General features: G+C 44.5%; 1 protein-coding gene and 1 long non-coding RNA gene across 16 annotated transcripts in view; one reads left to right on the top strand and one right to left on the bottom strand.

Moving 5' to 3' along the window:
• GREB1L (GREB1 like retinoic acid receptor coactivator) overlaps positions 1–404 on the bottom strand; it is a 214,248-nt gene extending 213,844 nt beyond the window's left edge. For 4 of the 13 annotated variants that reach the window (XM_065582066.1, XM_008178656.4, XM_065582075.1 and 1 more), the window contains exon 1: positions 265–403. Coding sequence is in view for 7 of the 13 variants with exons in the window: in XM_065582064.1 (XP_065438136.1) it covers positions 265–267 (3 nt within the window). In the remaining 6 variants the exon portion in view is untranslated. Of the gene's footprint in view, positions 1–184 lie in introns of all 13 variants that reach the window. The other 9 variants (XM_065582072.1, XM_005309489.5, XM_065582074.1 and 6 more) reach the window with 4 other exon arrangements.
• On the top strand, positions 394–14,598 carry LOC101946637 (uncharacterized). Of its 3 annotated transcripts, none has more exons than XR_510053.4 (4): positions 394–1,147; positions 3,339–3,446; positions 3,676–3,887; positions 14,041–14,598. It is a non-coding gene; the product is annotated as an uncharacterized LOC101946637 (long non-coding RNA). The 3 variants fall into 3 exon arrangements; XR_510054.4 differs by lacking the exon at positions 14,041–14,598 and adding an exon at positions 5,378–5,975; XR_010598008.1 differs by lacking the exon at positions 14,041–14,598 and adding an exon at positions 5,121–5,281.
• The last annotated feature ends 407 nt before the right edge of the window (positions 14,599–15,005 follow it).

The raw sequence follows: 15,005 nt of genomic DNA, 5'->3' as shown, positions 1-15,005 counted from the left end.
GCAGAGCGGTAACAAAGGGCCGGAGCCCCGGAGGGCTGATGCGCAGCCAGGGTAAACAGGCGTTATGCTGACAGAGCTCAATTAACTCCGAGCCGCCCCCTGCCGCTGCAGCCCGCTCCGCGCTCCCGGGGTGACTGACACAGCGAGCGAGCAGCGGACCCGCTCCCTGCCTCCGCTCCGCTACCTTTGTGTCCTCCCAAGCGGGGCCAGGAGAGGCGAGCCAAGGACCCCGAGCCGCAGGGCCCGGCCGGGGCCGCCCCTTACCATGCGGGGCGGAGAGAAGGGTCCAGCGCGCTCCGAGCCCCCCAAAGCCCCTTTTTTCCCGCACGCCGAGAGGCTGCGCTGCGAATCCCCTGCCTGCGCTACCGCCGCTGGTTTCTCCCGCTGGGTCTCGGGCTCTCCGGCTGGAGGAGAGGAGAGGAGGGGAGGGGAGGAGACGGGGGCGGACCCCGCAGGTGCCGCCCCTCGTGCTCTGACAGCAGGGGAACCGATTGAGCTGGGGGGCAGGAGAGCTGGAGCTGGTTGGGGCCGCGGGGAGCGCGAGAAAGGTGGAGCTGGGGGGTGGTCGGGGCCAAGGGGGAGCGCGAGAAAGGTGGAGCTGGGGTTGGTCACCGCCCGTCTGTGGTGGGGGAGGTGAGAGGTGGAGCTGGGGTTGGTCAAAGCCTGCCTGGGAAGGGTGGGGTGAGAGGTGGAGCTGGGGTAGGGTGACCAGGTGTCCGGTTTTGGACCAGAACACTCAGTCGAAAAGGAATCCTGACAGCTCCAGTCAGCACCACTGACCGGGCCGCTGAATGTCCGGTTTGGGGCACCGCAGCAGGGTTGGCAGGCTCCCTGCTAGCGCCCAGCCCACGCAACGCCCGGGTCAGGAAGCAACCGGCATATCCGACTCCTAGCCTTAGGGGCTGCCGGGGGGTCCACGTACTGCCTTGCCCACAGGCGCAGCTCCCATTGGCTGGGTCAGGGCAGGAAAAGAACTAGCGCCACTTGAGAGCGCTCAGCGGGCAGCTGTTTAGGGGTCACGTGGCGTGCGCTTCTCCCTTCGCTGCCCGGCCCTCTTCTCCTCGCGCGGCTGGGCTCAAGCTGAAGCACATGCCCTGCAGTAAACCATGCGGTCTGTCACCCCATCGCCAGCACCCAGGAATTGGAGGTATGTGTATCCCCGTCTCCAAGTGCTGGGAATGGGGGCTGCACCCCCATCCACCTCACTGCATCCCCCCCTTCCCACACACCCATCCCCGTCACTGCATCCCTCCCCGTCCTTACCCCCCCACACACTCCCATCCCCCTGTCATTGCATCCCTCCCCGTCCCATCCCATCCTGACCCCCACACCTACCCATCCCAGCCCTGTACCCTTTACAGTGTTCTCCCACCCATTCTCTCCACCTCCCAGAACCGCCATCCCCATGGCCCTCACCCCCCCACACCCCTGCACCCCATTGACCTCTTGAGGTCCCTTCCAACTCTGATATTCTATGATTCACCTCCATACACTGCTGCACTCCCATATATCCCTATCCACCCCTGTGCCCCACACATCCTCATGCACCTGTAGCTTTCTGCCGCCTCCTGCATCCCCAACCACCCCACATACCCCCCACACCACCTCCTCTCTCCTTCACTGCCTCCCCTCACCCCCACCTTGCTCTCCTCCGTGGCCTCTTTCCCTCCCCATCCTCTCTCCTCCCCCCCCATCTTTTCCCCTCCAGCCCACCCTCCTCCCTTCCCAGCTGGGTGATTTAGGCAGCCCCTGGAAAAGTGTCTGAAAAAGTGTCTCTGTGTAGGCAAGTGTGTGCATGCATTGTATGTGTGTAAGAAACTGTGTGTCTTTGTGTAGAGAGGTGCGTGTATTGCCACATATGTGTGTATACTGGAGTGAATAAAATTTACAGCCAAGCTTTGACTTTTATTCCTTTTGCTGGCTTGCGCACACAAAATTGATGACATAAAATGTGTATGTATTAATTTCATAACAAGTTTTTAAAAGAGAAAGGAACTCTAAAAGAAATGTATTATTTCTTAAAGGGTGGCTGTTGTTGACTAATAATTGCAGAAGAGACAGTATATCATACATTTCTCCCCACCTTTGTCTAGCTACATTATAAACTCTTTGTTGCAGACTCTCTCTTTTTATGTCTATGTCCAGAACCTACCACCCTGGAGCCCTGATCTTAGTTGGGGTCTCTAGGCACTAAACAACAATTGTAATATTAAATAATGTGGAAGTATATGTGTTAGTGCATGCTAGATGTGTACACATGAATACACGTGTGTAGCTGCATATAGGTGTGGGAGTCAGTTTCTACAGATTTATTTTTACAGCTATCTGGACAGGTGTGCATTTCTGTGGTTGTGCTCTATGGATTTGGATTTGGGCTTTGGGAGTGGGCCTTTAATGAACCCATTGCAGCTGTGATAATGCGTGGTCCTAATTCCACACATAAAATTGCAATAACTTTAGTGAACAAAAAACATGGAGCTGGTTACGAAAAATGGGAAGAGAGGAGGGAAAGAATCGTGAAAACCTTTGTGAAATTTCATTTTTTTTAAATTACCCTTTTTGAATATTTTGCTGCCAGCTCTATCATCCTGTAACAAATAAAACCTGAACTTAGCATAATACATCTGTCAAAGCAATAAATAGGCCTGTTTGGACCTTGCAGTGAAAATGAGCACATGAGAGAGGGTGGGGGAGAGCCAGGGATGGGGGAGGGAGATGAAGTGTGGGGGGTGGGGCCTCAGGCAGGGGCAGGGCCTTGGGGAAGGGGCGGGGCAGTTGGCAGGGCAAGAGTGTTCGGTTTTCTGGAATGAGAAAATTGACAACCCTAAGATGGGGTTGGTCAGGGCCTGTGGGCATGGGCGTGGTGAGAGGTGGAGCTGGGATTGGTCAAGGTGGGTGGGGGGGAGAAAGTTGGAGCTGGAGTTGGTCTGGGGGTGGTGGTGGTGAGAGGTGATGCTGGGGTTGGTCAGGGGAGGGGGGAAGAAAGGTGGCGCTCGTGTTGGTCAGGGCCTGTCATGGGGCGGGGGGTGAGAGGTGGAGCTGGGGTTGGTCAGGGCCTGTCAGGTGCGAGGGGGAAAGGTGAGAGGTGAAGCTGGGAGTGGTCAAGGCAGCTGAAGAAATTCAGACATCTACATGCAGATTGCGAAGCGGAAGCTAAGCCTGGGGCACAACAGTGCTGGGTGAAAGAAAAGGAACATTAGCAGGCATATCAGAAGGCAAGGGAAGACAACAGAGCTGAGGCCACCCCACAGATCTACCACTAATTAATAGCATGCCACACTTGGCGGGGACCCTGCCAGCCCCCCAAAATCTAACTGTAGACACTTTGCATGAGCCAGGTACAGGGAGCCCTGCAGTATGCAGCGGGGAGGGGAGGACAGGACTCCAAAGAAGATGCAAACCATGCCTGCCAGGTGAGCACAGCAGATGAAAGGGACGGGAGCTCAGTAAGTATATAGATGCATTATTTCTTATTACCCTGTTTGTTTCCCTTTTCAATGACCAAAACCTACTCCCTTCCTTCCCCCTCCTTTCTTTTCTTTTTAAAAATGGTGCCCACCCATGCATCTAGTGAGCAAAAGCATTCACCTTTGATTCCCCAATTTATTTGTAAAATGTTTGAAAATAAATTAAAAAACAGTCCACATCTGATCATGGTCATGTTTTTTTAATCAGCAGCCTTTGGCATGGTGACCTTGAAAGGTGCCCCCTCCATACCAGTTGAATGTCTGACCCACATCAGGCAAAAAAAGAAGCAAACTAGGAAGGATATGCTATGTGAGATCCTCCAGTTGTTTATAGCCGTGAACCTAAGAACTGCTGGAGGAGAGTCAAATGGACCGAGAGGTGCAGCAGGAAGTGCACTATGATATTATGGCTTTGATCAGGTAACAAACACAGATGTTGCAGAATATTACTAAATTATATGTCTAAAGATCCCAAACACAGCAGCCCGTGAAATCCATGAAAGACTCCATGGTCGCTGTTCCCTACACCCCCCCAATGTAACAGGTAGCAGCATGGTATCAACCCTTACCCCTACCACTCCAAAAGAAAACAAGGAGAACCATGACTACATTTACACTCACCTGTGATAGCCACAGGATCATTTGCAAAGCACACCACACTTCCTATGTGTTTTTAATATATAAACGTGTAAACCAGAGGTCTGAATGAGCTCTCTCCTGCCATCTATTGATGAACTGGAGGAAAAGACCTCATGAACAGACCTTATTAGCATAGACACACCTGCTCTGCCAAGATGATCGCTTGACATACCTGCTTTTCCAAAGTGATGGATTTTGTCTGTTTTAGGTTAAAATTCATGTAAGTCATGGATGCAGCTGTAATGAAATGTTGTTACCCCTATTGTATGACTAAAGGACAGCAGAACTGTATTTAATGTGCCCCAATTGAGGGTTCACCATAACTAAATCTTCCCTTGCTAAGCATAGGGTAGTGAGCCACATCCAACTGCAAGTCAGTGGGGGTATAGACAGGTGTTTCTATCTGGGGTTCAAGGGTTCTAGCTCCTATTTTATTTGTCTTCATTAGTGTTTTAAGGCAGAGCTCACTAGAATCAATTCAGAACCTCGTCTCTTAGTAACTACTAGAGCTGATATGCTGATCTAGGAACTGGGCCTTAGGCCTGGTATGAGGACAGTGTTGTGGTGAAAGACAATGCAAAAGAGGTAGTAGTAATGAGGTTCTCTACTACTCAGTGAAATCGCTAAGGTCTGAAACAACTAAGAACTGGGCTAGGTGGTGGAACATCAGAATGCAGTATTACAGCTCAAGGTGTCATGGTGAAAGATGCAGCAGTAGCATCAAAGGCACCCTCTACTCCGCAAATCCTAAAGTTGTGATTACTGATAGCTGGGCTAGGTGGTTATGGTGCTGTAGGACCGGACTGGACTAAGGACATTGCAGAGCAGCAGAGACAGCGACAAGAAGTGTCAAAGGCAGTGGCAGCAAAGCAACAGCAGTGGAGGTCAACCCATCTGAATGCACCCCTGGACTCAGGGATTTTGCTCACCTTGGACAACCACCATGATTGGGGTACAGCAGAGGGAAAGGGGGAGTGGTGCATTAAAGGGACATTTGTCCATTTTTGTATGCAGTGTTGCTGTAGCTGTGTCGGTCCCACGATATTTGGGAGACAAGGTGAGTGAGGTAATATCTTTTATTGGCCCAAATAAAAGATCTTACTCACCTTGTCTATTTGTCCACTGGACTTTCACCCCGCGAGGTAGGACCCTGAGGCAAAGGACTACTGCTCAAGGTAATGTGGGATGTGTATTTTACTTATTGTTTGCATACTTAATCATTGTTGCTGTTTTCCCTCTCCCCTTAATAAAAGTCTTTTTTTTGCACACAGATTCAGTGCTTGCAGGTGGGGAAGTACTGAATTGCCAATTAGAAGTGCCTAGCGCATTTCCCAGATATCTGGGTGGGAGATGGAGTCTGTTTTGTAATTTTAAGAGGAATCCCCAGACATTGACCCCAGCCCTGGTTGCTGCTGACACCATCTGGCAGAAGGATTATACATTTTTTTTAATCTTGGTTTTTATAAGTATCCTATTATATTGCTTCTGAAATGTTTTTAACTTTGTGTAGTTGAACTTTAACTTTATCTCTTGTGTGCACACAATATAATTACATTTTGTGAAACAAGGTATATTTATTAGTTAACACCAAGCATAAATGCCACATTACAAAAAGTGGGTGTTATAATGAATCACAAATTGAGTGTCAACACTCTAATTCAGTTGTGAAAAAGGCTAATATCATTTTTGGGTGTATTAGTAGGAGTGTCGTATGTAAGATGCAGGAGATAATCGTCCCACTCTACGTGGCACTAGTGAAGCCTCAGCTGGAGTAGTGTGTCCAATTCTGGGTTCCACCAGTAGTGTGGCTGGGGGGGGAGCGGCCGCTCCCGCACTGAGCACAAGTGGCGCCGTGTCAATTTCCTGGCGGTGCTCCAGGTCTTCGGTGGTACTTCGGCAGCGGGACCTTCACTCGCTCCGGGTCTTGGGCAGCATTTCAGCGGCAGGACCTTCAGTGCCGCTGAAGACACCCGGAGTGAGTGAAGGGCCCGCTGCCAAAGTGCCGCCGAAGACCCAGAGTGCCATCGGGTGAGTAAAAGCGCCCCAGCGGGTGGCACCTTTTTTTTTTATTGCTCCCCCTGTTCCCTCCACCTGGCTATGCCACTGGGTGCCACAGTTTAGATGTGGACAAATTGGAGAGAGTCCAGAGGAGATCAAACAAAAGTGAAAAAGGGTTTAGAAAACTTGACTATGAGGAAAGGTTAAAAAAACTGGGCATGTTTAGGCTTGAGAAAAAAGAACTGATGAGGGACCTGCCAACCATCTTCAAATATGTTAAGGACTGTTATAAAGAGGATAGTGGTGATCAATTGTTCTCCATGTCCACTGAAGGTAGGACAAGAAGTAATCCGCTTAATCTGCAGCAAGGGTAGTCAGTACTCAGTTTAGTAGGTCTGAAATTTCTTTGCTATGGATGAAAACAAGTATTTGTCCTAATCAAAGTTACTCCACATACTCTTAGGGTACAAGCTGAGTTTTCTGGAAAATTACAAGTAAATATCTTCATTAACCCTGCACAAATTGTTAGAACCCTCATGCCATTGAGCACTTTATGCCCATGGTGTTGTTGGTATTCTGTAAAGTATAGTTAATTAGTATCAGTGTTGGTCTCTGGCGATAATGTTGTAATGTGAAACCAGACTGAAAGACATTTAGACAATTAATTTTACAAAAAATTGCATTGCTTAACAAAAGCTCAAAAGCATAGAAACTGAAGAGTGTTTAAGGTGTAGGCATAGAGCATGTGCCATTCAAAGCTGGGTCATTCTAATCTAAAATACTTGCAATATTTTTAACTCCGTTTTGATGTGTGTGTGTGTTTGTATATACTGAAGCATAATTTTTTCTCTATCAACACTGCAAATTGTTTAATATCATTGAACAGTATTTACTACATTAGTTAGAATGTTCCAATATTACTCAGATTTACTTTTTTTTTTAATGGAGTTGTTCTTGTTTTGCTTTTTTGGAAAGAAGATCCAGTTTTCATTCACTCTAAGTTTTTTCCTCCACATAACTACTTCTTATTTCATCCTGCCCCCAAATTGATCGATCCTTCCTATAACTACACTATCCAGGGTTTAGACAATGGAGAGGAGAGAAATGTCACATCTGAAGTATTGTAGCTTCATGACTGGATGGTTTTTGCCCCCTCTTTAAATTTCTCCTCACTTTCTCTGTTTCATTCTTACCAGCCTAGGATTTGTAAATCAACAGGAACCAGATCCCTTCCCAGCACTACTTTCCACAAAAATTGGCCAACATGGGCCACGCAAGATAAAATAAAGTGCACTCCCCTTCCTCTGTGGAGCTGTGTGTGTGTGTGAACTGCATGTTTCCCAATCTTGCTGGCCTCTGAACTAAAATACTTTGATCAGGAGTTCAGCTCTCTGGGCTAGAGCTTACATTTATATCTCAACTAGAGATGATGTAATATCCCTTCCACCTGGTACATGAAGATATGATGCAAACATTCACTGATAACTGGACTCATCTGGACTCAGAGGGGGTAGGTTAGGTGTTGCAGTCCTATTAAAATATTAGTCTCTGCTATGCTTTGCTTGATGCATATGAACTAGAACTTTAGATTTCCATACTAAAAAATCTAAGCATGCTAACGTTTCACTATGGTTCTCCTTTCTAACTAATCTATCAAAATCTTATTAACCTTGACCTGCATTAAATATTCACATTCCATGGACCTGATCTTGCATCTGTTTGAAGTCAGTGTCAAAGTACCAATGAGGTAGCTGAGAACATCATCAAGCTCCATAGGGATCAATAATTCTTTGTATGATGCATCTAAACAAACTTTGTGGATCTGCATGAATTTCAGCACTCTGTATTTACTATTTGTTATATATTCTCTTAATATTAAGAGTACTGCAGTAGCTTTGAGAGGCACCTCTATGTCAAAATACATAAGGGATGTTCCCTGCCCCCAAAGAGCCTATATACTATGTATTTTTTACATAGTATATATCTATAGACAAATATATCTGTAGACAAAACAGATAAAGGAGAGGGGAAAATAGTAGTAGTAGTAGTAGTAATCAGATTTCATAGATGGGGAACTGAGGCACATACAGATTATGTGATTTGCCCAAGGTCACACTAGATGTCTATGGCAGAACTAGGAAAACAACATAGATCTCCTAAATCCCAATCCAATGCCTTAACTACAAGGTCATTCTTTCTCAGCTTTTCTGTGCTTACTGCATTATTGAAAATCCTCTAAAAATAAACACTTTTAAGAAGTGTCTATTGCATCAAGGTTTCTAGCATTAGTGTTCAACACTGCTGCCACAGAGAAAAGAAATAGACACATGAGATAAGACACATGAAGATGAAAGATGAGAATGTTAACATACTTCCTTTATCTCTCTTTCCACTGAATCACTCTCGCAATAGAGTCTAAATTGAGCAACTGGCCTGTAAGATGTTTTGCTGCTGGTTTTGCAGTGGCACACAGTCAGTTAAGCTATCTGTTTTAGACACGTAGAATGTGTGTTCTGTATTTGCTGCTAGCCAGCCAGTAGATAGATTTTGTACAATGGACAACGTTAATGGGACAACTATTTCAATGAAAGAAAAATGTCACGTAATTTTCCATAACTAGGTTGGAGCCAGTCCCTACTCTCCCAATGGACTATCGCCCCTGACTGTTTCCCAGTCCTTCTGGCTCTAGAGGTTACTTTCAGATTCTTCCATTTTTTACAACTGGGCTAATCAATTGTTTGCACTGTAATGACAGCTCCTTTTTCTCAAGTTGGCAACTGGCATCTCTATCTTGCAAAAGAGATATTTTTGCTAGTGAATATGCTGGTGAGTATACCAGTAGCAGCAGAAAAGGTGTTAGCATGCCTAACTCAAGGTTGGTGGTTGAACCAGAAGAACCTGTAGAACGTGTGAGACTGGGTTCGCAGGAGAGTTGATGACCAAATCTCACTTCTGGACTTTTTCTTTTCTCCACGATGTTTGATATTTTTGAAGTAGAATTTTGTTACCAGACTATTAGGTAGAGCTCTGAAATATTGGCTCTGAAAATTAAAATACTTAACTTGTCCCTTTTTTATTTGTAGAGCTACTGTGAATAAAAGGATCAGTTTGTGCTAAAGAATTTTGTGTTAGTTAAAACTTGTCAAAGTTGAGCATGAAGTTTTGATACTTTGTGTAAATTTTGCATAAGATTTTCACAGTGCATTTTTGAGATTTCTACCTAAGCAATCTAGTGCTCCTGTCACCACGGTGTCTAATCTAGATGTGACTTTTGAGTATGGTTAATTGAAACTGGTCACATGGTTTAATTCATATAGTTCTGGTTCTCTGATAGGCTCTGACAATCTCTGGAGGATTTGCAGCAGCCATTTTGACTGCTCTCAGAGAGAAGGTGTAATGCTTCACTCTAATACTCAGCAAGATGCTGTTTGTACATTCTGTTAATTAAAATAAAAATTATAAAGCTTGGGAACTGATTCAGTTTACCTGAGAAACTGGTTATTCAAGTTTAAATAATTAATAAATCTCATGTGTTTTGACTATTAAAATATGACAAAGGTAACCTAACAGGAGTTTTCTGCATGTGGCATGCTGCTTCATCCTAGCTGTGAGGAATTTCCACAGATCAGCGAAAACATGGACAGGACAATCACTATCATGAGGTCTTGTAAGATCTTAGCCACTTCAGCTGCTTCTCTGTTATTTGGCATGGCATCTTCTTAAGGAGATCCAGATGCAAGGTGGCCTTCCTAGCCACCAGAAGCAGCAGGAACTGGTGATACAGAGGAATTCTGCACTGTACTTGTCAGAAATACTTTATGAATAGCACGTTGTGAAACAAGAGTTTGTAATACTCTCTATCCAGGTTCAGGAGAACACCAGTTTTCACCTGGTATCTGAAAAGTTGTTTCTTATGCAGAGTAGGTGTGCTATCTTATAGGCATTTGATGATAGCAGAAACCTGGTGAGTAGTGATTATGCTGGTATCAGCCAAGTTATACTACTCTTCTTCCTAGTGGAGAAAAAGATTTTCTCCATGATTCAGCAATATGAGTAGGCAGATGACAAAACGGTGCTATCGCTATTGAAAGTCATGCAGTACATGTTACAGAATAATTGAGAAGACAGCGACATGCAGAAAGTACTACATCATTTCTATGTACCTTTAAAACACCATGACAAATTGTGGAGGGCAGAGAGGAAATATGATGTGTCTGAAGATGAGCGAGATGGGTAAACTTGCAGGTGTGAGAGGAAAGATGATTGTTGAAAGAAAAGGGGACAAAAATGTGCAGCTGACGGAGGGGAAAGAGAGGAGAGAAGGGCAGGGCAAGTATTAAGAGAGGTGGTCAAAGTATAGTAGAAAATATACATGGAAGATAAAGTGGAAATTGAATACAGAAGATTAATAGATTTTTAAAGCCACAAGGGAGGAACTTTTAGACGAAGACATGCATGGATTTAAAAAAAAAATCCACTTAATCACTTTCAATTTAATTCATGAAATGAGGTGTCGTTTTATGTGCTTTGAAAAAGTGCTCTCAAACATCTTGGACGTTTCCCCTCCATGTTGTGTCTGGCCAGGATTGGTTACAAACTGTTGGAAAACTATTTCAAACCTAATTATGAGCCTCAGTATAGACAGGGCCTGGCACAGAATATAGACTTGTGAGGGCAGGAAGGAAAGTGTTTAATTTATTATGGGAAAGCACTCACCATGATGAATCTGCAATAAGAGCCCTTCTGAGATTAGTTTAGGTTTCAGCCACCCGCAAGATCCGTCTGCCTTCCACCAGCTGAAGAAGGAAAGAGATTATTTACACTGTAAGCGCCTTAGAACAGGGCTAGGGCCTGATTTACACCTTATGTGCCCCTAGGCACAGCATCTTCCGCGCTCCCCCTGCCTACAGCTGACCGTATTGTACACAGTTTTAGAGAGGTAAGGTGCCCTAGAACACCGGTGCCCGTAGGCCTGTACCTGCTGTGCCTAATTGGAAATCCAGCCCTGGATAGGGACTGTCTTTTTCTAGTGTCTGTACAGCACCAAGCACAATGGGGTGCTGGTTTATGACTAGGGCTTCTGGGTGCTACAATAATAGAGATTTAGAATATATTAATAATAATTCTAACACCGCATGGCATGTCTTCACATGGCTCAATTAACCAGGCACCAAATAGACCCTGATTTATCACCATCAAGGTTGTTTGTTGTCTATATACTCTCAGTGCAGCTAGTCAAACTATTATGCAAAGTGAAACATAAGTGAACTAATAATATTATGAACAAACTCAGCTTGTCAAAAAGTGATTATGTATATAACAAAAATAAAAAGCAAGCACCGTGAAATGTACATAGCAAACTACACAACTTCATAATTTTATTGCTGTAAACCTCATCCTCCCTTCCTCCACATAGTACCAATGAGTCACTGTCTTATGTCTAGATTTAATATGCAAGTTTTTAGGGGCAAGAACTGTGACTTTGCTCTTTCTGTAAAGCACCTTCTATATTTTGGGTGGTATGTGACAATAAATGCTAGATTTTAGTTCAGAACATTGAGCAGGAGAAACCATTGAACTGAATTTTGAATCCAGAGGGCCTTATTCTTCTCTTATCCTTTATAATTGCTTTTGCAGTACCATCTTTTCTCCCCACAAGCTCCAATGTAGGTTTTAACTTTTGTCTGCAAGGGAGGCATAGAGCAGAGGCTAGGCAAATACACCACACACATCATCTCACCCTACCGCTAGCAGAATTTCCAAGTTAAAAATGATAAAAACTGCCTAAGGCTGTATTATAAGATCAAACAGCTTGACTGGCTTGTTTAAAAAAAAATGCTTCAGGTTAACAGAATTAAATGTATATGGAGTATTAACACTCACAAAAAAGAAGGCAGAGGATAGAATTCAAACAAAAGACATATGGGAACAATGTTTTTACTTGTTCCAAGATAATACAATTATTTTATACTCTTATGAGTTTCTTTCTGGGATAAATCTTTAATTATACACTGTGGAACAGTTTCAACAGCAAAGATTGAGGAAGCCCCACATCAGAATATCCTGTACCACATTGCTTAGAGACTCTCCTGACCCCTGTTCAAATCCCCTTTCCCCTCCTCAGGCAAAGGTAGGAATTGATCCTGAGTCTCCTATGTCTCAGGTGAGTGCACCAACTACTTAGAAGTTATAAGATTGACAGCGGTAGTGTCTCCACCACTAGCCAGATTTTGATTTGGACTTGATCACATAGGTAGCCTCTGAGCACCCTTACTGGATTGGGACTCGCATGCAAGACAGGTGGTGAATGACTATCTTCCCCCAGTTCGTGGATCTCATTGGGGCATAGGCAGGAAATAGGTGCCCAGATGCCTTGAGTCAGGCAGCAGTGCACGTGCCCAAAGCCAAACTTAGGCGCCAAGGGAAATCTTAGTGCAATAATTTGAGTTGAGTGAGTTTAGGTGTCTCAAGTATTAGGCAGCAGCTGAGTAGGAGTTTTGTGGATGACAGTGAGCCTAAAATGGGGACTTAGGTGCCTAAATATTTTAGATTACCTCATGCAACATGTAATCTAAATCTGCTGGATTGTTTTGTATGCCTGCTTTTGATATCACCCCTCTGCTGTGGCCCCCTTCACACTGAATTAGCTGTCATAGAGCCCCCACAACTGGTTTAAATCCCTCCTCTCTTTTTCTCTGGGGATTATCTTGGGGATTGGAGCTTCTTTGGGCACCATGAGACTGATGGAATGGGTGTGAGCAGGTATGCCCTTTAGCTCTTCTGGAGTGGCTGAGCATCCTTAGGAGGATGTTCAAAGCTCCCATAAATTAAAGCACCCCTTGGAGTTGCTCTAATGTATAGAATCTGCCACAACTCCAGCTGGGCTCAGAATTCAGAAGGCATAAAGATGGCTTAAAGCCACCTTCCCCCACTCCACTTTACTGTGCTGCCTGAGCCATTATCACTAAATCATATGACTGTATGGGCAAACACCTAATCTGAAGAAGCCCCATTTGATGGTTTAAGGATGAAATAAGGATTTATAATTGACCTTTTTGTGACACCAGTGATCATTTACCACAGGGATATAAAATAATTCCCTTTGCTGATGCCTATATGCCAGACCTAAAACTACTCACATATGTTGCAAGGAGGCCTATCATGTGGCTTGTGTTAGTCATAGATTGGAAAAGAGCAAGAGGCAATTTAAGTAAGTGTTAATATTAAAAGTTCCTAGTTCTTCAGCCAGCAGGCTAAGGAAGGTTTAATTAAAATAAGAGAAGAAAGCTCTAAAGAAAACAAAATTCAACTAGTGAGTTTTTGAAAGTCTAAACTTACAAGGTCTCTCTCTTCAACTATTATCACTGTCCGATAAAACCAGTGAATCTTCATATGTAAATATATCAATACTGGCAGCTTTTTGTTGGGATGTTTATCTTGAGCCTAACGGGTGAATGGCAGAGAGTTTACTTGCTTTTCCATTTTCAAATGAGGCTAGAGAGTGGCTCACTGTCTTTGTATTAAACTGTACTGTATTCTACTGTTAGTGATTCACTGCTAATTAACTAAATAAAGGGAATATATGTAATAACAATAGCACAGAAGGTAGTCCTGGATCCATGTTAGATTTGAAACTCAGCAATTGCGCATTTTAAAGCTGAAAAATATAGAGATCCCAAATTACCTAGGTAGTATATTAACACTCATGATCATAGTTCAAAGGTTATAAATAGACACAGGACATTTTTACCATCTTAAAAATTGCTTTGTTTTCTCATTCTATAACTAGAAACCACACTGGCTTGTTCCTGTGTGTTGAACTGATAGCATTGGTTTGGGTTTTGTTTTTCACTAAGAGCATTTTTAATTTAATAAAACATATGGTCAAACTTTCAAAATGTGGCTTTCAATTTTGTATGTGTATTTGCATCTCCAGAGCTGAGTCAAACCAGTTGGGACTGGCTTGTAACTGCCATCCCCTCAGAACTTTTTCGCCACTCACTCTTTATAAGGAACTATGCCATGTCATCACGGGGCTGTCCGTCCAGGAGGCAGCCATGTGCAGTCGGGCTTTTGCATGGATCTCTGGATCAAGAGCTGTGAAGGATCCAGTGACACCATCAACTTACCTGCCATCCAGGGTCCTGTGGTCCGCCATCCAGCAGCTTTGGTCCACAGCTTATCACCATCCAACAGCTAAGATCCAGTGTTCCTCCCAAAGGCCAGCGTTTGGCCTGAGGGTAGAAGGTCCTGGACCCACCGCTCACTATCATCTGACCTGCCCGTAGATGACATTGGAGTAGCAGTAGGCTATATAGGAGATTTGTGATTTGTTTTGTTATTGTTGCCGTGGGAAGGGTATATTGGGCCTGAGCTTCAAGCTCCTTTGTTGCAGTCCACTGTTTGCTGTGTTTTTCTGTGTTTGCTTGTGGTTGTCCCTTTACCCCTTTCATGTAACCAACCCTAATACACTACTTACCTGATTCAAACATAATTTTTATTTCTCCTCTTCTTTCTTACATCACACTTGTGAAGGGAGGGTGGGACACAGGAGCTGCTTCCTCAGGTGACAGACCCTGATAGCAAGTTCAAGAACCTGGACCTGTAAAAGGGAAACAGAGAGGCATATTGGGGTTCTTTTAGTTTTGATTTTTCCCTGGTTACACAGGAGGGGACTCTGGGCTGGGACAGGGAGCCTGCCTTAGACCTGGGCCCACATTGCACTGCCGACCAGACTTTTAACGGCCCGGTCGGCAGTGCCGACCGGAGCAGCCAGAGTCCCTTTTCGACCGGCTGTTCCGGTCAAAAACCAGATGCCTGGCAACCCTACTTGCATTAAATCAGGCAAAGTTCAAGCAGACAGTGCTCTACCATCTGTGTTTGAGTACTAATCTTTAACAA

This window comes from Chrysemys picta, chromosome 2 (assembly GCF_011386835.1).
Source record: "Chrysemys picta bellii isolate R12L10 chromosome 2, ASM1138683v2, whole genome shotgun sequence".
Taxonomy (NCBI): Eukaryota; Metazoa; Chordata; order Testudines; family Emydidae; genus Chrysemys; species Chrysemys picta.
The sequence above is the reverse complement of the archived record's forward strand: the minus strand, read 5'-3'. Positions and strand labels throughout refer to the sequence as shown.